At 40.7% G+C, this 27,281-nt stretch overlaps 1 protein-coding gene across 2 annotated transcripts in view; it reads right to left on the bottom strand.

Moving 5' to 3' along the window:
• The window catches only part of pigg (phosphatidylinositol glycan anchor biosynthesis class G (EMM blood group)), an 89,208-nt gene that overhangs the window by 13,995 nt on the left and 47,932 nt on the right, over nt 1–27,281 (bottom strand). The window contains exons 10-11 of one of the 2 annotated variants that reach the window (XM_004563181.4): nt 26,338–26,529; nt 3,486–3,795 (exon numbers count right to left, since the gene is read on the bottom strand). In XM_004563181.4, coding sequence (XP_004563238.2) covers nt 3,486–3,795; nt 26,338–26,529 — 502 coding nt within the window. Of the gene's footprint in view, nt 1–3,485; nt 3,796–20,591; nt 21,325–26,337; nt 26,530–27,281 lie in introns of those variants that run through there. The other variant, XM_004563183.4, reaches the window with a different exon arrangement.

Raw genomic sequence — 27,281 nt, 5'->3', positions numbered from 1 at the left:
CCAGCAGCCCAGTTGTTTGTTTTCCAGTCTCTGGCCAGAGCAGCGCACACAGCTCTCGGTCTGGAGCTGGACTTAGTAGCACTCAGACTACTGTATGCACCAGCAAACACATTTTATTTCTTTATTTGACAAAAAAGAAAGAAAAACAAAACACAGATTTCTGCCTTATTTAACTTTGCACCCAATTTTGAGCTTCTCTGGAACAAGATAAATATGTCTGCAGTAAACTGAAAATATAAAACTTTTGTTGTACTTTCTTTTCATCTCAGCCTTTAGAAGATATCATCACTGCAATGCAATCAGGATTTATAGCCCCAATCTTCTGGAAGTGCAACATACAGTTACAAGGACAAAAAGACTTTGTTCAAATGAAAAAATATATATTTATTTATTACAAAAAAAGGGACACAACAAAAGTAATTGCTGTTCAAACTTATTAAGGTTTATAAAATCCCCCCAACACCACAGCATTCACACTTTTCCTGTAACTCAAGCCACTGACCTGCCCCTCTGTGCACAACAAGTGATAATAACATTTTAAACGGACGCTGTTTGTTGTGGCAGGTAAAGAAAATGAAGCCCAGATATCAACAGTGTCTCTCCTCTTAAAAGCAAATGTGATGACGGTCCGCAGACAACAACAAGCATCAAGTCAGCATTTGCCTCCCTCCTGTAAGCACATCTCCGATCACAGAGGAGGAAAACACTAACAGCTGGCTCCATTTTAAACAAACAGCAGACACCAGTGAGCAGGTTGGAGACTGCATATGGATATTTTCTGCTTGCTGGAATCCTGCTGCGATCTTTCAAATGTCATTTGGCACCATCAACAAATGTCTCACTTAAGAAAAAAAAACCCAAAAAGAACTGCAAGACGTGTTTTTTTATAGACAAGATTGATTCTCACAAGACAGTGTCGGAGAGTGTGGCTGGACTAATGCGGTTCCTTAATGGAGTCGATATCGAGGAGGAGCAGGCGGCACACTTTCACCCTTTCAAATTAAAAATGCTTACAGTGCGTGGTGAGTAGCAAGGTTTCGATCACCTGAATAAAAAATATGCGCTCTAAGTTGCTCTGTGTATTCAAGCCCACCTTTTAGTTCTGCTCTCTGATGAATCATGTTTTCCACAGAAGCAGAACTTGTCACTGCTCATGCGGCAACATTTGCACAAACTGGCTCATATCTGAAGAGTAAACACCGTCCTTGCTGCCTTGCTGACCATCTGGTTTTGGGTGATGGCGATAAATCCAGAGAAAAATCCGTCACTCCCAACGATCGAGACAGACGATATCACTTTATTTATTTATTGTAATGCTAGTGATGTCTGCCGCTGATGTTACCTGGAATACTTCCCATAATCCTCTTGTGTTTTCTAGCATTTGAATGCCAAAAGAGATGGACTTTAGAAACAAAAGCTTTCTGCCAAAAATCATAACAAATCTTTGGAAAACACAACAAAGCAACTCTGTTTCTAGACCGTTAATGTGTTACAGTTCAGACTCGGTGCACCGATCCTCTGTACTCACGGATTCGATTTTAATTGGACATAATTTTGGTTATTCTTCACATCAGCGAGCTTAACTTTTATACTGTACGTCGCTGCTTACAGTTCCATTATGGTTACAGCTGCGCCGAGAACGTTTTTGCTCAAATGCCTGTAATTACATGCCTCGATGCTTAGATGGGAAAATTGTCTGGTGGCGGTCTATTCCCGAGCCCATCACAGCATTAATGACCCGAGGGGTGATGAGGGTGATTAAATTGTTAACCACGTGGAGGTTTGCTGTTGACAACAATGCACAGTCGCTAATCAAATATCTGCGGTAGGTGGAAGTCGAATCAAAAGGTAGGTTTTCCTCTCCAGCCTTTGAGGAAGAGGCATCGTACATCCTCGGGAAGCGGCCGGTCCGGTTGGCCTTCATGGTAGAGCTGGATGAAAGTAATATGATTTATACACAAACACTTCCTCTGCCCAGAACAGCACCTATTACAGTATCTAGCACTTTATCAGTGGCGATAGCTTCCGTAAATGTTGCTACACTCTGTGACAGGGCGTTAAATTAGATGTCTTTTACAATCAAGACACTTGCTGACTGTTTTGTTCTTCACTGTGCTTCCTTTTGTATTTCTGGGAGGTGTGATTTTCGCACAGCGTCACACACGCATTCACTACTCAGCACAACAGTCAAAGTCAATTTGGAAAGGTGGGTAAGGTTTCTCAAGAAAACGTGTTTGGTGATACGCTCAAAGGAGACCTATTATGCTTTGTCTTATTTTCTTTTGTATATATAGCGCTCACATTAAACATGACCACAAATTTAGAGGAGGTCAAGCAATCCTTCGATCCAAGATCTCAGGCTTGGGATTGCTCAAGTGCTCTCTTCGTGATCTTAAGTGGGTTAAAAATGCTTGAGCTAACAAACTTGCAGACTAGCATTATGGACACTGTAGGCCCACATGTGGCAAACTCTGGGGGTAAAAAACAAACAAAGCCAACACAGAGGTGCCAAATACTTCTAGTGGACACTTTATGTTGGCTCTAAAAGCAAGTCAATCCCAAAAAACTCCCATTTTAAAAACCTTAGGTAGAACAATGAATGAGATGATGCAGTAGAACAATTTGGATCTGGCAGGATTTGTGATCCCTGACTAGACTGGGATCCAGAGGAAACAGGCACATATTGTTCTGCTGGGAGAGACTTTTGGGGCGACGTGCTTGGTTTGTAACAATGTTTAGGCACAAAGTAATCGCATTAATTCAAGAATCCATGTTTTCCCAACAGAGCTTTTCTTTTTTGTCTTTCGGCTGCTCCCTTTAGGGGTCTGCACAGCTGATCATCTACCTCCATTTCACCCTCTCCATAGCATCCACCTCTGTCACATCGACCCTCTGTATGTTCTTCTTCTGCAGGTCTTCCTCTTTCCCTCCTGCCTGGCAGCTCCATCTACAACATCCTTTATCCAGTATATCCAGCGTCCCTTCACTGCACACATCCAATCTGTCTCAGGCTTGCCTCTCTTTACTTTGTCTCCAAACCGCCCCCTTGGTACTAATTTCTAATCCTGACCATCTCAGTCATTCCCAAAGTCCTCACACCTCCAGCTCCACCTCCTGTATTTTTGTCAGTGCCACCATCTCCAAACAATACATCACAGCAGGTCTCACTACCGCCTTGTAAACCTTTCCTTTCACTTGTCACTCTGCTTTAGTCACAAATCACCTCTGACACCCAATTCTTCGGCACACCTCTTGTGTCTGTTGCATTAAGCGATTGACCCCAGGTATTTAAATTCCCCCACCTTTACTACCTCTGCTCCTTCATTGCTTCACTGTTACACGTTTCAAAGAAGAAAACCAACAAAACAAAATAAAGAGTTGAATGTTTGAGGAGTTCAAATTCATGCAGATTCTACAAGACTGAATGCAAATTATACTTGTGCAGTATAATTTGATTTAAAAAGAATCAACTTTAACCAGCTTACCTGAAAGTAAAAGAAGGCCTGACCAAACCAGTAGTGCATGATGGTAGTCTGGGCGGCATCATAGTGGAGTTTCTTCCAGATAAACTGAGCCATGAGCGTCTGGATCAGCAGGCAGCAGCAGAGGACTGGCAGGTTGTGAGCACGGAAGAGCAGCGAAACCAACAAAACCAAGCCACTGTAAATCTCCCATAATCCCCTGCTCTTCAGTTTGGCATCTGCTGTGATGATCTGGGATCGCAACAGGTCCTTGGTGCCTGAGAAGAGGATCCCCAAAATGAAGACGTAAACAAAGCGAGCTTCCACCGTGCCCCTAAAAAACAGAAAGATCAAACACTGAGTCATTTGTTGCATGTGCAGGAAGCCTGAACTGAGTTTCTGTTAAACTTCTCATTCATCATTCAAGTAACTGTGGCGAGTGACTCTGGGATGTGTAACTATCCAAGTGTTTAGCAGTTAAAGATCAGGGGTTTGGGGGCAAGAGGAAAGGGAATGACTTAGATCTTATGTTGCAATAGGGTTTTTTTAAAAGTTCACCACTTTAATTAATTTCATATTCCTGTCTCTTGTTACACAGGATTCCTCACATTTCTGTGACTCATAACCCTCCCTTCATTCAGTATGCAGTATGTCAATGTAACATTAATTATTAAAGCTATGAGACTTGAAGACAGAACGAATCGCCGCAGGAAAACAGACTTCCTCGCCATCACGGTGTCTGTCGGGGTTCCCACATCGCTATAATTTGATGCTATTAACATACTTTGAGTACATTTTAAGGTCATGTGACATTTAATCTAAATTGTCCTTGTTCGGTGGAGCACTGCTGCGTGTAAGAAGCAAGCATACTGATGTTGCTGTTAAACACACTACTCCTGAAATTGGCTTGGTTATTTCACGACAGCTGATTTGTAATGGTAAAACATTTCTCAGGAATAATTTTCATCTTTCTTTTGCCAGTAATGACAAGGAAAAGTCCAAACTCAGAGATGAACTATACGGGTTGCCACAGTTACAAAACTCCTACTACTGTATATCAGGTTGACTTTTTCCCTGGGTCCTCACTGTTATCATCAGATGATATGTACTTCTGCTTTAAACACACAGATATGTAGCACACAGTGGTGGTTACACAGGTACGTCCATATGTCTCTTATTTAAAATCTAATAATGGTGCGATGGTGGTGTGAAGGGCAGACTTTGAACTTTAATCATGGGGTTTAAGGAAAGTATTTCATTAACCGTTTGGAAAATAGAGCCATTTTTATGCACAGTAACTCATTTTCAGAGGCTTAAAAGTATTTGAAGTTTTGACTGACAAGCATTTAATGAAGGGAATGTGTGAGGTGAGGCCTGCTCCCTTCATCTTTCATGACAAATTAAGTAGATAAAAGATCTGGAGTTGATTCCAAGTGTTGAACTTCCATTTGGTAGCTGCAACATTCAATATTATATAATGAAATAAATATGTCAATGCACCAAATAAACTTTATGAGACTTTATGCCATGTCCTTAAAAAGAATGAATGCATTTGTCAGCTCACCAAAAGATTTTGAGTGCAGATTCTTTCCTTGGTTAAGAAAAAACATTCAGAATATCACAAAATCTAGCCAAAAACACACCAGAGAAGGTAGATGCATCACTGTCAAAGTTTGCAACTAAGATGCCTTCACAAAAAAGTGCAAACCACTGGTTACACTCAGGCGATCGTGGCTCAAGAGTTGGCAGTTCGTCTTGTAATTGGAAGGTTGCCCGTTCGAGCCCCGACTCGGACAGTCTCGGTCATTGTGTCCTTGGGCAAGACACTTCACCTACTGGTGATGGCCATGGGGCCGATGGTGTGATATGGCAGCCTCGCTTCTGTCAGTCTGCCCCAGGCAGCTGTGGCTACAACAGTAGCTGCCTCCACCAGTGAGTGAATGAATAGTGGTATTGTAAAGCGCTTTGAGGGTCTCGAAAAGCGCTATATAAATGCAATCCATTATTATTATTATTAACTCATTCACTGCCATTGACGTCTATAGCCGTCAATTGCAGTGAATGAGTCAATGGGTTTAACTCATTCACTGCCAATGGCTGGCAGTGAATGAGTTAAGAAGGCAAGATTAGGGTTTTCCAGAGAAAATGAAAAAATATGGAGAGATGAAACCATCAGTAAACTAGTGTTTATGCTATGCTGTCTGCTCAGATTCTGCGAAATGCTGTAAACCTGATAATGGGGGGCGACCATGGCGCTGGGGGTTGGGAAACGCATTTGTAACCGGAAGGTTGCCGGTTCGATCCCCCGGGCTCTCTGTCCTGGTCGTTGTGTCCTTGGGCAAGACACCAAGACACTTTACCCCACCGCCTACTGGTGTTGGCCATGGGGCCGATGGCGTGATATGGCAGCCTCGCTTCTGTCAGTCTGCCCCAGGGCAGCTGTGGCTACAACTGTAGCTGCCTCCACCAGTGTGTGAATGTGAGAGAATGAATAGTGCTATTGTAAAGCGCTATATAAATCCAATCCATTATTATTATTATTATTATTAATGATCCAAAGCACACTGTAAAAGAACCCGAGTATTTCAAACCAAAGAAATGAGATATTCTTTAAAAGCCAAGTTAGTAATCCGATTACAGCCCAATAGATCAAATTTTCAGATACAGGGAGTGCAGAATTATTAGGCAAGTTGTATTTTTGAGGAATAATTTTATTATTGAACAACAACCATGTTCTCAATGAACCCAAAAAACTCATTAATATCAAAGCTGAATGTTTTTGGAAGTAGTTTTTAGTTTGTTTTTAGTTTTAGCTATTTTAGGGGGATATCTGTGTGTGCAGGTGACTATTACTGTGCATAATTATTAGGCAACTTAACAAAAAACAAATATATACCATCCATCCATCCATCCATTCGCTTCCGCTTATCCTTTTCAGGGTCGCGGGGGGCGCTGGAGCCTATCCCAGCTGTCATAGGGCGAGAGGCGGGGTACACCCTGGACAGGTCGCCAGTCTGTCGCAGGGCCAACACACAGGGACAGACAACCATTCGCACAAATATATACCCATTTCAATTATTTATTTTTACCAGTGAAACCAATATAACATCTCCACATTCACAAATATACATTTCTGACATTCAAAAACAAAAACAAATCAGCGACCAATATAGCCACCTTTCTTTGCAAGGACACTCAAAAGCCTGCCATCCATGGATTCTGTCAGTGTTTTGATCTGTTCACCATCAACATTGCGTGCAGCAGCAACCACAGCCTCCCAGACACTGTTCAGAGAGGTGTACTGTTTTCCCTCCTTGTAAATCTCACATTTGATGATGGACCACAGGTTCTCAATGGGGTTCAGATCAGGTGAACAAGGAGGCCATGTCATTAGTTTTTCTTCTTTTATACCCTGTCTTGCCAGCCACGCTGTGGAGTACTTGGACGCGTGTGATGGAGCATTGTCCTGCATGAAAATCATGTTTTTCTTGAAGGATGCAGACTTCTTCCTGTACCACTGCTTGAAGAAGGTGTCTTCCAGAAACTGGCAGTAGGACTGGGAGTTGAGCTTGACTCCATCCTCAACCCGAAAAGGCCCCACAAGCTCATCTTTGATGATACCAGCCCAAACCAGTACTCCACCTCCACCTTGCTGGCGTCTGAGTCGGACTGGAGCTCTCTGCCCTTTACCAATCCAGCCACGGGCCCATCCATCTGGCCCATCAAGACTCACTCTCATTTCATCAGTCCATAAAACCTTAGAAAAACCAGTCTTGAGATATTTCTTGGCCCAGTCTTGACGTTTCAGCTTGTGTGTCTTGTTCAGTGGTGGTCGTCTTTCAGCCTTTCTTACCTTGGCCATGTCTCTGAGTATTGCACACCTTGTGCTTTTGGGCACTCCAGTGATGTTGCAGCTCTGAAATATGGCCAAACTGGTGGCAAGTGGCACCTTGGCAGCTGCACGCTTGACTTTTCTCAGTTCATGGGCAGTTATTTGGCGCCTTGGTTTTTCCACACGCTTCTTGCGACCCTGTTGACTATTTTGAATGAAACGCTTGATTGTTCGATGATCACGCTTCAGAAGCTTTGCAATTTTGAGACTGCTGCATCCCTCTGCAAGATATCTCACTATTTTTGACTTTTCTGAGCCTGTCAAGTCCTTCTTTTGACCCATTTTGCCAAAGGAAAGGACGTTGCCTAATAATTATGCACACCTGATATAGGGTGTTGATGTCATTAGACCACACCCCTTCTCATTACAGAGATGCACATCACCTAATATGCTTAATTGGTAGTAGGCTTTCGAGCCTATACAGCTTGGAGTAAGACAACATGCATGAAGAGGATGATGTGGACAAAATACTCATTTGCCTAATAATTCTGCACTCCCTGTACTGAAGGCAAAACTGAAGGCAGTGAAGCCCACAAACAAGCTGACGGCAGCTAGAGTAAGGGCCTGACTGAGCATCAGCATTTGGTGAGGTTAACGGGTTCCAGACTGTCATCGACTCCAAAGGTTTTCCATCCAAACATTAAAAATCAATCCTTAACTTACGATACCGTAATCTTAGTGTACTAAGTAGGGCACCTATTACCTCCTAACTGTTAGGCCAATGTCAAAGAAACTTTGCATGAACAACTTCACGCGTATATTGATTTATTTATTATAAATTCCAATTCTTTGGCTTTTTCACATGAATTATGTTCATCTCATCATCGGTTTGCGTTTTTTCACGAGTCACCTTCGATATACATCGCACACATGTATGTTTAGAGTTAATTTGTCCAGTTAATTTGGAGCCACTGAAATTGCGGGACTGTGTATAAATGTGTGTAATTCCTAAACAGTTAAAACATTTGAGTCGTTGAATTAAATCTGAAAATCTGTCCTTTAATCAATTCTTGATTATTTGTGGTGCACAGAGACGATTCTCGATGACACCTTTTTATTTTTCATATTTCCCAGGGCCTGAAGTAAAGGTTTAGCCACCCTGTATGGTCAGATTGTTTTATTTTTGACTTGGTGCACTGGCGTAACTTTTTGGAAGCTCCTCTTGTACGGTTTTAGGATTGTTTATGGAGCCATGCTTATTTTTTTGACAGATGTTCTGGTTCTTCTGCACTTTTCTGATATTTAACTGAATCTATTCTGTCTCATAAATTAAGGCTTTTTTGATTTACCTTTCTAAATAAAAGCCTACATGCAGTTCTCTCAGACAGTTTTCTTTGTCTCCGATACCTCAACTTGACCTCCACCGTTCCTGTTAAGTACCATTTCTTACTTGTATTATGAACTCAGGAACTTGCTACTTCAAAACAATTTTCTTTCTTTTTGTAGCTTTCTCCAGCTTTGTGGGCATCAATTATTTCAATTTTCAAAGTGCTAAGCAGCTTCAACGAGGAGTCCATGGCTGCTGATTGTTGGGAAATGGCAGAGAAAGTATTAAGAAAGGTATGAAATTTGTATCGTCTGACCTTTCCTGTTAGATATTGTGAAAAATATATACCACATACTTTGTTTTTGACATTTTCACTCAAAAAAAACTTTAAACCATGGACAAAATACACAAATCTTTTTCTATTTATCTTCTACTGACAGTCCTCTTTGTCCATTGCTTTGCATGTGGCATTTTCTCCATTTTCTGTCCTCTCTTTGCACTCGGGCTGTACCGGACTGACCCACCACTCTGGGACCTCTCTGTTTTTCTGGCCTAGCTATTAATGCCTCCAGGATATTCACCCGGTCCAAACAAAGGGTTGAAGTATAGAGGCTCCATATGCTGTGCAGAATGCTCCTCGAGACAAATGCGTGATTTGTGAAATGGAGCAACATCAGTAAAGCTGACTTACATTCTTGTTATTTTGAGCTTGCACCAGTGTTCTGAAGCAAAATTTTCCACGTGTTTGTTTTTTAACTTTACTTTCATAAAATGATACTCTGCTAAGAGTATGATGCCACGACATAAAATATAGCATCGAGCATACCGTGTAGTCTTTCTAAAACAAAACACTACACTGCATTAACCTCCTGTTTTCCCGTTTCATTTAGCTAATTATGATATGTTAAAATGGAAAGATTTCAACCTTCCTCTCTTCCTTCTCTATTCTGATTTTGATCCATGCCACCGTTTTCAGCTTCCCCTCTGTAGCCCTGTGACAGACTGGTGGTCTGGCCAGGGCGCACCCCGCCGCCTGCACCATGACAGCTGGGATCGGCTCAAGCGACCCTGAATTGGATAAGTGGAAGAAGATGGATGGATGGAAGTTTTCATCTTGGCAAAGATATAAGTTGTTTTGTTTAATTCAAGTTAAGTGAAGTCTAGCCTAAGCCTAACAGAAAATAAATACATCTTTCCTCTACATTGTTCCATTATAACTTTTAGCTTACACTCTAACCTCCTGTTTAAAATATTGTCACCACTGGATGCACTCTGTGTCTAAGAAATGAGGGTTTTAGTCAGTTTTAACTGTGTATTTTAAAACGTAATATTCAAATATAATCATCACTACATTAGGGCCAACATGACAGATACCACATTTGAAACGTGGACTGGTCAGGTGCTCACAGCCCACTCTTGTTTTCCTTTGAAGCTTTAAAAAGAAGTTATGGCTTAGAGAAGGTTCCTTCAGATATTTACAAATAAGGCTCCAGGTAAATGAAATCATTAATGAAGGGATGGCTAAAGCTGAAACGGTGTACTTCCTGACAGCTGAGAGACTCCAACCCAACCACGACCCTGAATTAGAAAAGTAGAAGAAGATAAATGGATCAATGGATCTTCTCAGCTCAGCAAAGACATAATATGTCACTTCAAGTTGAGTTTAATCTATCTAGCCTAAGTGAAATCTAAGAGATATTATACATGTAATCAATTAGATTACAATTTAATCTAAAATTGTAATCAAAAATGTATCTTGCTGTACTTAAAAAAAGTAATCTTTTGATACATAACTTGGGTCAGTGTCACTACTGGTAGCATGAGGTGACACCTGGACCCTACAGAGGTTGCACAGGTAATCCAACTAATCTAGGATGGCACATCAATGTCTCCCAGCACAGCATTAAGGATATTTCAGGAGACAGACAGTTACTGTAGGAGAGCTGGACAGGACCATCAGCAGGACCAGCATCTGCTATGGAGCTCAACTGTCATTTAGCATAAAACAACAGAACTGGGAGAGGCAACACTGGCACTCTGTGATTTTCACACATGAGAGCAGGTTCAACCTGAGTGCATGTGACAGATGTGAAAGGGAGAAGCCTTGGTGAATGTTAAGCTGCCCGTAACATCGTTCAGGATGACGGGTTTGGTGGAACGTCAGGTTTGGTTTGGGGAGGCATATCCATGGAGGGACACACAGACCTCTACTGGCTAGGCAACGACACCGTGAGTGCCATTAGGTCAGAAATCCTTTGACCCATTGTCAGACCCTAACGCCTGTCCGATGGGTCCTGGGTTCCTCCTGCTGCACAATAATGCCCGACTCATCTGGCGAGAGTCTGCAGGCAGTAACTGAAGAATGAATGAATTGATACCACTGACTGGCCCCCAAGCTCACCTAACCTAAATCCAACAGAACACCTCTGGGACATTATGTTTAGCTCCATCTGACGCCGACAGCTTGAACCTCAGACTGTCCAGGAGCTCAGTGATGCACTGGTCATTGGAACACATGATCTAAATATTCATTTATCTGCCAATTTATCAGATAACTAAGCTTAATTTATCACTGGTGCATTCTCTTGTTCATTGAATCGTTGAAGTATTTTCAGCCTAACTTTATTGATATAAATGATTCTGACAAAAAAAAAAGAAGAAAAAAAATCAATCCCATCACAAACCACCACCAAAAAAAAGATTTCCCAGCACATAACACATTTTCCATTAAGGTCGCTCACACCCACACGTGCTTTCAATTACTATTTGGATTAGTAATAATAGTATAATAATTAGTAATAATTGCTAATGGGAGCTTTGAGCATGTTGAAATGTAGTGGAGCTGTGAACCAATAAGAAGGTTAATAGGGAAGGTAGTCCTACAGTGCGATATAAAACCAACATGAGTGGGGCAGATATCACTTAAGCACAGGCTGTCCACATGAACACTCACCCACCCACCCATTGTTTTATATGTGCTAAACAGTGAGCTCACTAAGTAGCAAAGGTTAGTGTCACCACCTTAAAGTACTGATGTTACATAATTGTACCCATGGTTATTTAAGTACGAGTCACATGAACAAACATCGGAACCAAAGCACAACAACTGAGTTCATGGACACAACAGATTTGCTATTTTTCTATAAATCTGTACATCAGTAACTTTAATTTGGCTAAACTGTATCCACCTTCAGTAGCGTAGAAAGGGTTTGAGCCACAAATTTCTTTTTATTTTGCTTCCAATGATCCAGAATTTCTTGCCTTTTTTTAATAGTGACATTAAGAGAATTTTTAGACAACACAGTGTAACAGTCATAATATTGTATTTTTGTACCAACAAGACGATTTCCAAAAGCTATGACCTGAAAACTGGTACATCCCAGCACGGTGTGCAGTGCGTCCTTAAAAAGTCGGAGGAAACTGGACAAGTTGAGGAGAAAGAAAACATCAGTGGCAGAGCTAAAAACTTATTTATAATAGATGAACAGTATGTGAAAGTTGTCGCCTCAAGATATAGGAAAACCCCGCTACCAGGCTCAGGGAGGGTCAGCCATGTGCCTCGACTGGTTGGAGGGAAAACAGAAGAGAGAAAAAGTGAGCTCTTAGAGGGACTAAAAACAAAAAGTAAACTACAGGAGAGCGAAGGCAAGAGTTCAGAAACATGCAGTAGCAGCACACACAGCACATGAGGAATGAAAAGATGAAAAAGAAGGAGAAATGATCATTGCCTCAGCCGGGGCCTGAGCTTATAGCATGACTAGAGGAGTGTTCACCTGATCCAACCCCAAGTAAGCGAGGGATTTATATCACTAACAGACCAACTGAAGTCTCAAATACAGCTCTGGTAGGTGTTCATTTAGTATTTTGGGGGTGATTTTTTTGTCCTGCTGCTCAGGGAGAGGAGAAAATGACACCCTGCATGACTATTGAGACATCTGAGGAGGCACTCCCAAGGCACTCTCAACAGGTAAGAAAACCATATTAGCTCCACATCTGAGGCTTCTGTTTGTTCTTTCTACAACAAGAGGCGGACTGCAGGGCTTATATCTGATGGTCTTGGCAGATGGATGTAGTGTGCAGCTTCTTTTGGTGTGTCACATGAATATATTATAGTCATCTCATATCATGAAGGGTGAGATTTTGAACTGCTGGCACTATATATGGTTACTTCAAATAGACCTACAGTCTGTGCAAACTCACACTGCTTACCAGAGGCAACCCAAGTGAAGCATGGGCTGTGCGTATGTGCTTTTTATATAGCCTGAAAACAAACCGCAAGCATGGGTTATTTGTCATTTTTATCCAACATTTTTTGTAGCTTGTCTCTTTAAGTTAACAAAAAAAGAGGACGCATGATAAGCGAGATTCAAAGGCAGACGAGGCCAGTAATGCATGCCCTGTGGTGCACGACGGTGAGTCTGGATCTAAAGTCTGAAGCTACCGCAAGGTTAAAAAAAAAGGTTTCCACAAGCTCTTCTTCTTCTTCTTCTTCTAAAAGGCTAACTCCACAAAAAAGCCTTTTCAAGCTATCAATAATTTATGTACTGAAAAAGTCCCAAATTGAAGCTTTAAAGGAAAAGTGCTTTCGATTATGAAGGCAATTACATTTAGTCTAATTTCCATTTCAGGCATTCAGCATTTTCTCTTATCCAGAGAGACTTAAATGAAAAGATTTTCCCACTCACATCTGCTCTTTAATTAACTTACATTTATTAATATTTGCCCTAAAACAAGGACTAAGTAAATTAGCCTCATAAAACAAAAACAGGCAACAAAGAGTGGACAGAACTGTGACGCGAGTTGTTTTTTCTTCTACCCATTTCATAATAGATGAAGGAGAAATAAAGAGTATTAGGAGGTAATGAAGTTAAGAAAGCCACTGAATATTAAGGCAGTTACAGCCAGAGGGAAACTGAGACTTAATTTTGTTCTCTGCAAACATGTGAAGATTAACAGTCATTAGGATGGCGGTGCCTTGAATATTCTCACCTCTGGACCTTTTTGACATCAGATATCTTGAAAAGCACAGATGGAACTAAACACATTCATGACTCAGTTCCATGAAGTCTCCCAGTAAGCTGTGCTAACAATACCAGGAACTTCTATGGCTGAAAGGCAGCCTTATTAATGCGATCAAATCCATCTGTATTTTTCTTTGACAAGCCAAAATGGCTGTTGTGAATGAGCTCCATTCGCCTCCAAACAGCTGTATAATTTTCAGAATAATATCCACCATTTTTGCTTCTGATGATATTTCCAAACTGCAACAGCAGCTCAAAAAGCTCTTTGCACATTTAGAGAATCTCCTGCTGACAAGCACGGGTGTCTTCAGTTGAAGGCAATCGCTCAGTAAATGAACGTTTCTTTTGCAGCAGGATGCAGTCAAAGCCGCAAAAGTACGACAGGATAATAGCTGACCCTGAAGGAGCTGAGCAAGTATTGGAGATGTATTATTAATCAGGTTTTATGGAAACCTGTTCCAACAGAAGAAAGGAGCAGAGTAATATGCCCCATACAGCACTATTCCTTATTATTCACAACTCCCTTAACAATATGCCAGGCATTGTATTCATTATTATTTTATGCAGAGGAAAAGTGGAAAATCCTGGCCTGGATTTGATTTTACACGAGGACAGGGATGGATGTGAGCTGCCGGGTTGGCATAATAACTATCTAGCGTGGATGACAAACCTTTCATTCTGATGTACAGATGCAGGAAAATGTTTGTGAGCTCTCTGGAATTACCAGGATTCCTAAACTGATTAGAACACAAGGCCTGATTTTCATTTAAGCCACAAAATTCTAGATAAACACGATCTGACCAAACTAATGTTAAACAAACAGTGCAGAATCGTGGCAGAAGCTCTTTTAGCAGCAACAACTTTGATCCCAGAGACTGCTTGGGGAGACCTGCAAAACCACGAGGAGGAATTCTGGCCCAGTCCTCCCCACAAAACTGTTTCAGTTCTCACCAGTAACTCTGGGAGGTGTTGACTGAACTATCCAGGTCATGCTAACCATCTCAACTGAGAAAAGGTCAGCAGACTGAACTGCTTATTCTAAAGCTGATGTAGAATTCTGCAGTAAATCTATGTTGTAACTTGTGAACTAACTGGAGCCCCCTTTTAACACTACGCTGTAACCTTCCAAGTGCATGCATTAAAGCTGAGATCAGATCTTATATTGGTGTACTGTTTTTTTAACACGCATTTCAAACAAAGTGGTGTTCATTTTTACCAGAAATGCCAAATTCTGCATCATCGTGCTACAGAACATTGCAGCACATGTGTTGCACAACTTGAGGTGGTCTGAATTTGTTTATTAATCTATAAGTGTTCTGATTATAGACTCTCATGTCTAGCTCCTTAATGTTCCTGCTGCGGTGCTGTGAAAGTTTCTGTGTTCAAGGCACGGCTTTCCCCAATCAATCTTTCTAAAGAAGAGCAGACTTTGTCAGTAGCAAGACACTGTATGCTTTTATTTAGCGAGAGAGGCATCTTTACAACCCACGCTTTCAATCTCATCTCCTTAATTGGAATATGTGATTCTAACTAGCTTTTGGTCCCCCTCTCCTTTACAATGTCCCTTCACTTCATTGAGAATTGTGGACATTCATTGATGCACAGCTGTCTCTCGCCACAGCATTTCAATCAGTTGACTTTGACTGGACCAAAGCAGCAACTCAGTTCTCTTGCTTTTCAGCAAGTCTGTTGTAGAGTTGCTACTTTGGCTGATGGAAAGATGGCTTTGACGTTCTCCTGAACTCCTAATTGTTTTGGTATCTAGAGCAGTTCATGGTGGACTGCAAGGTGCCGAGATCCTGTGGCTGCAGAACAAACCCCAATCATCACCGCTCCACTGAGAGTCCTGTGAAAACTTTTCACATAAACATGCTGTTTGTTTCCCATCCTCAAACGATTACTCAGTGTATTCAATAAAGACTTGAAACAGCTGTTATCACTTATTCAGGTTGCATTTGTTTCTTATAACAAAGTCCAAATTCTTTGCAGAAATTCTATTAATTGTATAGAGTACTGTACAAAAGTCTTGAGCAGTGCTTAATTTCTTTAGGTTTAGTTTACACGGGGCCAGACTTGGAGTCTTGAGCAATGGTTCTTTGTCTGTCAATGTCTGATCATTTTCAGAGGAATGCTTTTTCTTTGACCTAGGAAATCATTCAAGCATAAAAAAGGCACATAAGTCAAGGGATGAACCAGTGTTGTGCTACAACATTAAATTGTATTTTTAGGCACTTGTACCTTTGTACCACAGTTGCAGCCTGTCATGAAAACACATTTGCTCCAATTTCTTTAAACGAATTTCCAAATGATGTCAAAGATAACACAGCTACACACCAACAATGAGATTTCCAAAGAGCTATTAAAAGAAAACTTGGCATATCTCAGCGTGATGTTCAGTGTGTCCTTAAAATGTTTGAGGAAACTGAAGTGGAAGACAAAAGAAGACGTGGCAGGCATAAAAAACTACTATCTACTAGAGATGGACCGATCCGATATTACGTATCGGTCCGATCCTGACCTAAATTACTGGATCGGATATCGGAGAGGAATAAAAAATGTAATCCGATCCATTCAATATCACAAAAGCACCTCACAAACTTGCGACATAGCGTAACCCAGCTCATAAACTTAGCACGTCAGAGGAGTATGGTCTCGTGATAGAGTGGATGTGGCGTGCGGTCTGGTTCAGCATTTGGAGCCTCGCTACGTGCTTCCAAACCGGCATTTAATCTCCGAGAAAGGTATCCCAGAGAGAAGTAAAGCAAGTGTGCAAGTTCATCTCTGAATGTTTGTAAAGCATTCCCACCGAATGCTGGGAGCGACTCTCTCCCTCCCTCTCCTGCTGCTACTTCAATCATGAAACTGATCAATGATCAGCTGATCTGCTTTTCTGTCGCGACTCCGTCTCTCGTTTGTTTTTGGCCCACTTTGCGTTAGAAAAAGGAAACCAGCGGATAAACAACAGCAGCACGTTTAAGCTTGATAAACTGTTAATATTACTTTCTACACCAGGATCTTTTTCTACATAAAGATCCAGCTGACGTAACTGTGCAGGGGCGGGTCTAGCAAGGTTTAGCCAGGGGGGGCCGATAGGGCATTAACAGGGAAAAGGGGGCACAAAGACATACTTTCCTTTCTAATTGTCATGTCTAGCTTTTAATAAATAATTATCTGAATCTTACAACCAAAGTTTCCATCTGATGTAAAATGTACAGACATCCATTATTGTATATAGTAACTATTAAGTCAAATTTATACCCTAGTAAGCTATAGTACTTTTTCCTTTGGGAAGGCACCATCTGTGCAGTCTGCAATTCTTTTGAAGAAAGATGTTGAATCTATTTAATCATTGTAGACAATTTTCTGATTTTTCAGATTTCTGTGCATTTTTTTTTTTTACACTTGCATTAAATTACAGTCGATTACGTCAATTAAGCATTATAAAGCAGAGGGTGGGGGGTGGTTCCCTATTTTTTATTATTTTTTGCTGGGAGTTGGAACCCTATTAGTTAGGTTGCTTAATATTTCCACTAAGTACTCTTTGAAATACCAGAATAGGGAGGATGGTGTAGGTTTAAGTTTATTAGATTGATCAGTTTAGCTGATCTATGAAATATTTTGGGTGCAGTGTATCTTTTGCATACAGGTATAACAGAAAAGTTTTATTTTAGTTTAGTTTTTTAAACTTGAGTATGAACTTATACAAAATGCAGCAAGATATTTAAACAAAACATTTTATTGATTATAAAATATGCTATATCGGATTTATATTGGTATCGGCAGACATCCAAATGTATGATATCGTATCGGACATAAAAAAGTGGTATCGTGCCATCTCTACTATCTACAGCACATGAACAGTATGTGAAAGTCATGTCCTTGAGAAACAGGAAAATCCAGCAAGAACCTGACACAATACCTGAGAGATGGAAAGCTGTCACCTAACTATGGTAAATGGTAAATGGCCTGTATTTATATAGCGCTTTACTAGTCCCTAAGGACCCCAAAGCGCTTTACATATCCAGTCACCCACCCATTCACACTCGCATTCACACACTGGTGATGGCAGCTACATTGTAGCCACAGCCACCCTGGGGCGCACTGACAGAGGCGAGGCTGCCGGACACTGGCGCCACCGGGCCCTCTGACCACCACCAGTAGGCAACGGGTGAAGTGTCTTGCCCAAGGACACAACGACCGAGACTGTCCAAGCTGGGGCTCGAACCAGCAACCTTCCGATTACAAGACGAACTCCCAACTCTTGAGCCACGATCGCCCCGTAACTACAACCACCTACAAAACACAGTGGAGGGTATGATATGGTTTGTAGCTGCATTTCAACCTTGTGGTGTTAAAGATCTTGTCAAAATTAATTAATGCAGAAAATTACAGATTATATTTTCTGCATTCATCTACGACGCAATACCATTTTTAAAGCATCTGATTGGCAACAGCTTGACTTTTCAGCATGACAATGATCCCAGACACACTGACAATGCAGTAAAAACATACCTGGATTGAAAAACACACAATGGAACAGATTGGCCTCCCCAGAGTCCAGACCTCAACATTGCTGAGGCAGTGTGGAATCATCTTGTCAGAGAACAGAACAAAAGGCAGAAACATCCAAAGAAGAGCTTTGAATGCCCTTCAAAAAAAATCCTGGAGACCTTTTAAAGAAATTGGAAGAGAACTTGCCCAATAAAGTTCAGGCTGTGCTTAAAAAGTATCAAATTTCACATTTCTAACAATTGAAAAAAACCCAGGGCTAATCTACATGACTCTGACACAATAACCATCTTCCTGAACCAAGAGGCACAAGAAAGTCTGAATACTGAAAGCCATCTTGTTTGCTCTGACATTTTCAAGGCAGACTGCGCAAACTGTCCTTGTTGTCTGAGCAATAAAGGCTCTATGTAATGTTTATATAATTTCCATAACTGCAGGCCCTTCAAAAAGTGTCTGCAGTGATTTTAAGAGTACCCTTATTATAGCATGTCATGCACAGTTTTTTGGTTGAAGACATGAATGAGGCTGATTTTAAGCATCAGATTCTTTAACTTTCCCAACTCTCATGGCATGAATCTCAGAAGGCATTATGCCATCCACAGTTTCCATCCAAACGTAGAGACATGCAGCCAAAATACAAAGTGCAGCAACAGTAAACAGGACTCCTGCAGCCCTTCATATCCCTGCTCTCTCATCTCTTTCATAACTCGAATTACAGTGGTCTGTAATAGATATGAATAAAGTCGTGGTTTTATAATAGAAACAGTCTGACAGACAGTTTAAGATGCAGTATAGAATCATTGAGATAATAACACTGTTTATCATGTTGCTGTTTGGTGGTGGATACATGCAAAGGATCCTGGAACTGCAGTCGAAGAATTTTTGTTCCAGATTACAGCCAGTGAAATTGTAAAGTCATTAGTATTGACAATCCATGCTATCAGTCCTCCTCAGATATAATGTTATTTTGTAGTGAATCATTTATAAAAGTCTGCCATTCGCCTTCTGGCATACATTAACTCAGACCACTAAACAAATGCAAAGCTTGGAAGAGGAAACTTGCTCTTATCACAGAACAATAACACAGAATATCCCAAAGTTGTGTTCAGCTGCGTCTTCCAGAGGAAGACATTCATCACAAAGAACAATGCTAAGAGTGCATTTTGTTACTTCTGGTGTTTTTTTGTTGTTGTAGAGATTACTTTTGGGTTTGAGAACTACACCAGGAAACAGATGAACACTTGGATCTTCACAGAAACAGGGAGATGTCCATTCATAGGCCAGTAAGCATTTATTAGAGCAGATAGAGCAATACTGTTGCCTTATTCTAGTTGGTTTTGTCAGATGGGTTAAAAACTGCATTACTAACATACAGCTTTTCTTTGGTATTACTTTCATAAAGACATTACATGTAATTTATTTCAACATAATTTTTAAAAGATATTGCTCAAAACCAGTTTCTCTCAGAGATTCTTCACTGGAAATGTTTATTTCAAGGCATTCAAAATAATATTTCTTGTCTTAGTATCTGCTCTTCTCACTGGTCTTAAAGGGGTGGGGCTCAACTGGTATCTACCATAGACTGTATATAAAAGATGGCTCTAGCTTCAGGAAAAAAGAGAAGGCAGAGTAGAAAATCTTACAACTGCATTCTTTCAAGTGTCCAGCAGGGGGCGACTTCTGTAGTAGCAATAAGAAGTCACATCGTATGAAAATCAACAGGATGAAGGCCAGCAGCTCCCTTTATCAATAACCTCAGGAAATATTTTCATGAGTTTATGGCCTCAACTGCTAGTTTCAGGTCTTACTTAAAACAACATGACGTTAAGTTTTTTAAATGAAGACAAGGTACCCTGTGGTTCCCTGTGACTGATAGTCACTAGCTGTACTTGAAGAGAGCAATGTCCTCAGTTTCCTCAATCAGTTCTGCCCACCGGGCCAGATTTACTAAACAGGGCAAAATATCATGTAAGTGCAATCCCCTAAATAGCGCCTTAAGTGTGGTTAGTTTTACAAAAGTTGCTGCTTTCTAAAAAAACTGGCACAGTCAGTTCATTCCAACATCAAGCACAAAGAATAAGCCATGCTTTTAATCAGAATTAAATTTTGGCATAATTAGCAGTAAACTATAAGTCTACTGCTAACTGAAAACTTCATGTTTGTGCGCTGGATTTGACCTTCTACACGCAATATTGTCACTTTGTAAAAACGAGGTCAAATTGCATAAAAGCTCATCAGGAAATGACTCTTCTGCTTCTTTGCTCTATGACCAGTCTGGTCATCTTTATTAAAAACATAATGTTTACTTTTCTAAATTATGGTTTCGATTAGAGTCAAAAAGAAGTGCAGTACGTGTCACAACTGTGAATGAAAAGTAAATAAAGCAAGCAAGCAATTGATTTATATAGCACTTTTCAAAAAACCTTCAACTGAAAACAAAGTGCTGTACACATGACATAACAAATAACAAAGTGAAATAGTATATGTAAAAATAAAATAAAATAAAACTAAACAATTTTTTTAAAAAAACCCAAATTTTATTAGACTAAGCACACAAAGGCCATTGATTTTGGTCAGATTTAGCCCATGTCTGTTTGCAAAAACCCCAAAACCTTTGATGATAGATAAAATGCTCAGCTTGATGCTTCAAAACGGGACTTTACTAGCAAATTTCAAAGCAATGGCTACATCCATCTATTACATACGGTCTATGCTCCCCACTCAGTGAACTGAGACTAAGGAATTAAAACCCTTTTTCTATAATCAACAATTTTAACAGTTACACAAGAAAAATGTGGCAGGCTGACTGTGATGAATCCAGCTCTGTATTCTCCATTCACCAAAGCAGTTAAATGCTTTATTTGAATCAAAAGGACTTCTTATTGGATTATTTACTCATGTTTCCAGGCCACTGTCACTCAAATCTGATCAAATCACACCGACCTCACCCTGAAGAAGCAAAACCTCCCCATATTAAACTCCTTAGCAATAATATTATCAGTTCCCCCAACCTTCGACTTTGATTGTTCTATATTTAGTAATGAATATTTAATGTGAGTGAAAGAAAAGATGTCTCATTTCAAACTATGTTTTTTAGGGGTGTTAAATCCTTTGGGAAACCTTCACATTGCTTGATGAGGAGGTGCAATTCAATCAATTTCATCTTCTTATCTGCTGGATTTAAAAAAAAAAAAAAAAGGTTAATAGTAGTAACAGTGGACAGAAAATAGTTGCTTGTCAAGCTGCAGAGCTGCCTGGATTTCATGTTACCTTGGAAACAAGCACTGGCGCTCCAGCAAGTGAACAAGAAAAGGTAAGACTATGTCCAATCCCCTTAACATGTTTGGTAGATCCCCTTCATCAATCACCTGCATCAGGCTAACACTTACAGTGAATCAGCCAAAACAAGTGATTCAGTGCCAGAGGAAAAGCTTTGAAGCAGACGCCTGAGAGCAAGCAGGACCTGCCCACTTTGTCTGAGCCCTGACTTTCTGCGGGATAAAGCTGAGCTTGTCACGGTGGCAACTGCTAAAACGCCACAGGGACCGAGGAGAAGACTTTAAAACAATGGTTACAGACACAACATCTAATTACACAACAAGCCACTAGATCAATACCTGCTTCTCTGGCAGCATGTGTTGATGTCCACCTTTCTTTAGACTTCTATTTTGTGTCATTTCTTTTAAACAATCCCGTTTGTGCTGAAACAACAGAAAGCGGTTTTTACGTACACGGCTCTGGCAGTCAGTGGAGCATAATAATTTGCTAAATGTTACCACTGATATATTGTAAACACAGAATTGACTTTGAAACAGGGTTATAAAACACTTTACCGCCTGGGTAATAAAACTGAAAAATGCATTCTGTGTGTGCCTGTCTGCGTGTGCGTGCGTGCACGTGTGTGTGGCAGAGGTTCACAGGTGTTTTGAGACGAGTTTGAATACATTTCCATTTTTAAGCGGGATCGGTATGCATGAATATTTTTAAATTGGGAAACTGCGCAACAGCCCCCTTTCGAGATCAAGCATACACGATAAAATGGGTCATGTTTTGTGCAGGTGTGAAGCACGCGCGCTCACACGCACACACAAACAGAAGCATAAACATTGTAAATGCTTCTAGTGGCTTTGTGTTCAGTATAAAAAAAAAAAGAGCCATAAATGTGGAGGGGGGGACTGAAACAAACTTTGGCTATGATGCATACAGCCTCAGACAGGTTTGGACCTCAGCCGGCTGCTTTGATGTTCAGCTACTTCCTGCTGGAACGTTCGCTCAGAAAAATTTCATTTGCTTCCGCTTTTGTTACCTTAATTGCATCTTCCTGTCTACAGTTATGTGTCAGTGCTGCAGCGGTAATCAGCCACCTCTCAATATCTAAATAAATACAAATAATTCAGAGTATATACGTGCCCTGTCGCCTGACTTTGTTAGCTTTCTATTTTTAGGTTCATTTGAGATGATGCCATAAGGAGGGGCGTGCGCGGGGGAGAGGAAAACTGAGAGGGAAAAAAGACAAACTGTATCCACAGTGACATCAATCCAAGCGAGTCTTTGAGCCCTTTAAAGTGAGCAGCGTTGGCTGTTCTCAACCCCATTAGCCATTTTGAAAGATGCAGCAGCGCAATTAGGCAGTTGGCACGAAGGGAGGTGAGGAGGGAGCCGGGGAGTTGTCAGGGGGCTTTACTCTGATAAAACACACAGAAAGAGTAACCCAAGAAGACCAGACTTTAAACAGGGTCATTATACAAAGCTGCTTCTTTTTAGATCCACATTACAGCATGGGTGGGGGGTGGGGGTGTGTGCATTTTTTATCTCAAAAAGAGATCTATCTAAAATTGCCGTAGCTTTAACTAGATGGCTGTTTAAAAATGGCCAAAACAACAAAATATAGACCCATGGGAAATTATTTGTCTCAAATGTTGGAAGCTTTAAGACAATAAAATCAAAGTTCTATTTTAATTGGCCAAAAATAGAATCTCCTTAGCAAGCAATGAAAACACAGAACCTGAGCTACACGACCTGCTGTCGTCAAAAATAACAGCACTTAAGTTAGTCTATAAGAAGAGCTAAAGCTAAAGAAAAACTTGAGGTGATGCACAATCATGATCACTGCGTGTGAAAAGAAACACTGAAGCACTGGGTCGAACATCGGCCATGTCAATTATACAGTCGGTCAAAAGGAGCGCAAGTCACTGCATGGCTTAAGTAAGGTATCTTTGTTTGGCTAAGGGTGAGAGGTTGAGATTTTAATTAGGCAAGCAGGTAGGCGAGCCTGCCAAGGAGAACAGAAAAGGTTAGGGAAGGCCAGGTACTGGTGGTAGATGAAGGGAGGTCAGGAAAACTAGACAGGAGAACCGTGTGCAGTCCTGAACACTCATCATTTTCTGACAGGGGTTAGTAGCAGGTAACTCTGTGCCAAGCTACTGGCTACAGGATGAAAAATTACACCATTTAGGAGGTGGAAAAATCCTCTCTTTTCAGACAATGCTAACAACAACTATTACAGACGGACTGTGCTAAAGGTGTAAAGGGGCTCCAGTCTCCAAGAACACTAATGCATTTCAGAGCCAAACCATGAACATGATTTTTTTTATTCAGGTTGAGTTCAAGGACACACATAACTTCCTAAATGCACTGGATGCTGAGCAGCTGGCACCAGATGAACAGTTTTATCATCAGCTCTTTAAAATGAGAAACATTATTATGCATCTAGGTTGCTTGATTAAGACTTGAGGGTCTTAGCAGGGAAGAGTCTTACCCTCAAATGTATACTGGAAGGGCTTGAATGCATTTTCAGGCTTAAGAAATGAAAACTCTTCTCAAGATTTTTTTTAAATGACAGCAGGGACGACTGAGGACCATTAAAAAAAAAAAAAAAAATCTGAGATAAGAAAATCAACAGGCCGGAAAAAAAGCATCATCCTTGGAAAACCTGTCGCTGTTGAGCCAGTTAAAATGCCTCCAGTCTTACTGTTGTCATCACAATTGCGCACGCAATTTGATCCAATCTCAATACACAAATCAGTTAGCCATGGCTGGCTGACTTGTCAACAAACATGACCCCAAGACGAGGAAAACAATGCTCTCCATGCTTTCAGGCTTTCTTTACTACTAGGAAAGAGGCAGCAAACTTGATTTCTTTAAAATATGGTCATGAAGTAACAATTATAGTTACACCTGCTGGCATCTGATCATAACACAGGTTTAACTATCTCTGGATCTGCAGTTACTTACACTTTGCATCAACATGATTTTATTTTCCTGTTTTTTAATTCAACATACAAATGTCATAACTGAGACATTTTTTGTTTTGCAAAAAATGTATCTTCATCTTAAACAGGAAGCTAGCAACACATTTTGAAAATGTGAGATGGTGGAGGATTACCATTGTGCTGCCTCACATCTGCACTTTTTAAAAATGCGTAGCCATGCCACGGCACGATGTGGATTGGGACACAGTCTCACTGAAACAATTAATACCCTGCCTGTAAAACATCTTGGAATGACAGCATATGTGGCTCCAAAACCTGTATGTAAAGCCGGCTTCAGCATTAATGGTGCCTTCACAGATGTTATGGTCTGCCATGTGCACTATATTCTCAGTCACAATGGAGTAAAAGTACGACAGCGACCTCCTCTCCAAAGGATTCAGTGGAATTTTTCCTCTTTCAGCGACTGAGCGTGCAACAGCCTCAGCCTCTGGGTGATTGCTTTGCACTGAAAGGCGACTGCACAGCTTGCCTGGTGGTAAGCAGCCTGTCTTCAAACAATCACAGTGTGACTTGGCCTGGCTGCAATCACTCTCAGACCAACTGGTGAAGGTTTGTAAATAAATGCAGTCTAATTTAAAAATGCAGACAGTTTGCAAACACATTGTAATCACTCTGAGTCTGTGACACGTATATTTGCAAAGGGGGAATCTATTCAACTGGTTGGCAACAGGATTGTATTGTGTTTATATTATATGAAAGCATGGCTACTGACCAGCAATAGTCCATATACTTTTATAAACACACAGTTAGAAACATTAGCTGCACTAAAGGGATGTAGTCGGACAAAACTTTGAGATGGAATTTTAAAATGTAAAAAGGTAAAAAACAAGTCTGCATGTTATCCACTAAACATGTACTGGAACTATCTGAAGGCTACACAAAGCAACTGACAACCTTAAGTTCTGAAGCCCCGCTGACACTTGTTCTTACTCAAGGCCTCTAGCGGCGACCTGGTCCCCTTCTTCAAGTCAACCGCTTCAATGGTTTGAGTGATTTACAAATCATTTTGCTTTTACATCCATTTTCACAGCAGCTCCACTCTTGTGGCTATGCAGCGAGGTTATCCATTTAAAATTATGCCAACTAGCACTTAACAGAGATACAAAGATAAATGAGGCTGCTGGGCTGCCATTGGTTTTGGTCTTAAATCAAGCTATCCAAAGTCATTACAAGTGGTAAATATTAATAATGTGTATCCAACATGAAAGCAATCCATCCAATAGTTGTTTAGAAATTATACTCAAAACTACAAATATGAACCTCACTTTGTGGCCTGCACAGCTCTTTGCCGCTCAGGAATAGAGACAAACACATCGATTTGTATTTCAGTCATTGCAGCTAAAAAGCTCATTTTCAAGCCAAATGAAAAGCAAATTTACTTACAAAAATGATTCCAATATTCTGCATGTTAGTCTATTTCTTCTGTACTCACCACTCTAATTAAGTAGCTGTGTTGTGAATGTCATACTTTAGTTTCATAAGTTACAGATGACATGAGGGGAGAGTGTTGATGCGGCCGTACCAGAGATGTGTTGAAGGAGAAAAGACCTGTCGATACTTCTGCAGTTCCCACTGGCTGCCAATTTAAATCAACATTTATAGATTGCTTGATGCCTCTTTTAGTGTAATAAATTTAATTTAAGACAGTTCAAAACCGTGAGGACATGACGTTACACTAGGTCAGGGAGATTTACTGTAGGTAGATGTAAAGCGAAAAAACTGTACTGCAGTTCATCATCAGAGTAAGGGATTGTCCCAGATGACACGAGCAGCACTAGAGTCTTCACGCTCATCTGCATCACAGCACAGCCTGGCACTCCTGAACTTTAAATCAAGTCAATACCAGGGGACAGCAATTTGCCAGCTGTTATGGTGAATGAACTCACTGTTTCGTGGTTCACAAAGACTTACTTACTTGGACATAGTTCGACCAGAATGATACCAGGGAAACAGGACGTTGCCGACAGCTGCCCGATAGCTGTACACACCCAAAAGCCCGAGGGCGAGGGCGACCTTCGAGACCCACGAGCACTGTCTTTGAACCAGGAAGTAGATGAGAACCAAACAGAAAGCGGACAGCAGGGAGAGGACCACCTTGTGCTCAGAGCTAGAGAGAAAATGGAAGAGAACAGTCACTGGCTGAGAAACGTGCCAAGCACTCAAATGATGAGGAAGGGATTTGGAATTTTCACAATGAAGTTTATATATTTTTAAGGTAAATGCTCAAAGTATTACAGTTGGCCAAGTAGTGGCTTAAGGCAAACCACATCTATGGTCAGTTTATAGATATCTATATCAAGATCTCTCTCTTTCTACATATACACATACATATATATATATATACATATATTCAGCTCAGTTCCAGCTCATTGTTGTTATTTTTGGACTCTGCTAGTAAGTAGTAAGTAAGTAAAGTTTATTCATATAGTACCTTTCTCAGACATGTGTCACAAAGTGCTTTACAAGAAGGTAAGAAGACATAATACAGTCATAAATACATCATAAAACACCCGTCTAATTAAAAGCTTTTTGAAATAAAAAATATCTTTAGCTGCTCTTTGAAGGTCTCCACTGAGTCCAGACGCTGTAAAAATAGTAGAAGTGCATTCCACAGTCTGGGGGCAACAGCTTGGAAAGATCGGTCCCCTCGAGTTCTAAAACGAGTGTGGGGTACCACTAAAAGGTTTTGATTCAAAGACCTCAGGTTACCAGGTATGTGTACAAATCAAATCAGCAGTATAGGGAGGGGCCTGGCCTGTAATGCTCTAAAGTTTAAAACTAGAGTTTTAAAATGGAACCTAAATCTGATTGGGAGCCAGTGTAGCAACTTCAAAACAGGGGTCATATGAGCTCCCTTGT

This window comes from Maylandia zebra, linkage group LG2 (genome assembly GCF_041146795.1).
Source record: "Maylandia zebra isolate NMK-2024a linkage group LG2, Mzebra_GT3a, whole genome shotgun sequence".
Lineage (NCBI taxonomy): Eukaryota > Metazoa > Chordata > Actinopteri > Cichliformes > Cichlidae > Maylandia > Maylandia zebra.
This window is presented reverse-complemented; position numbering and strand designations above follow the sequence as displayed.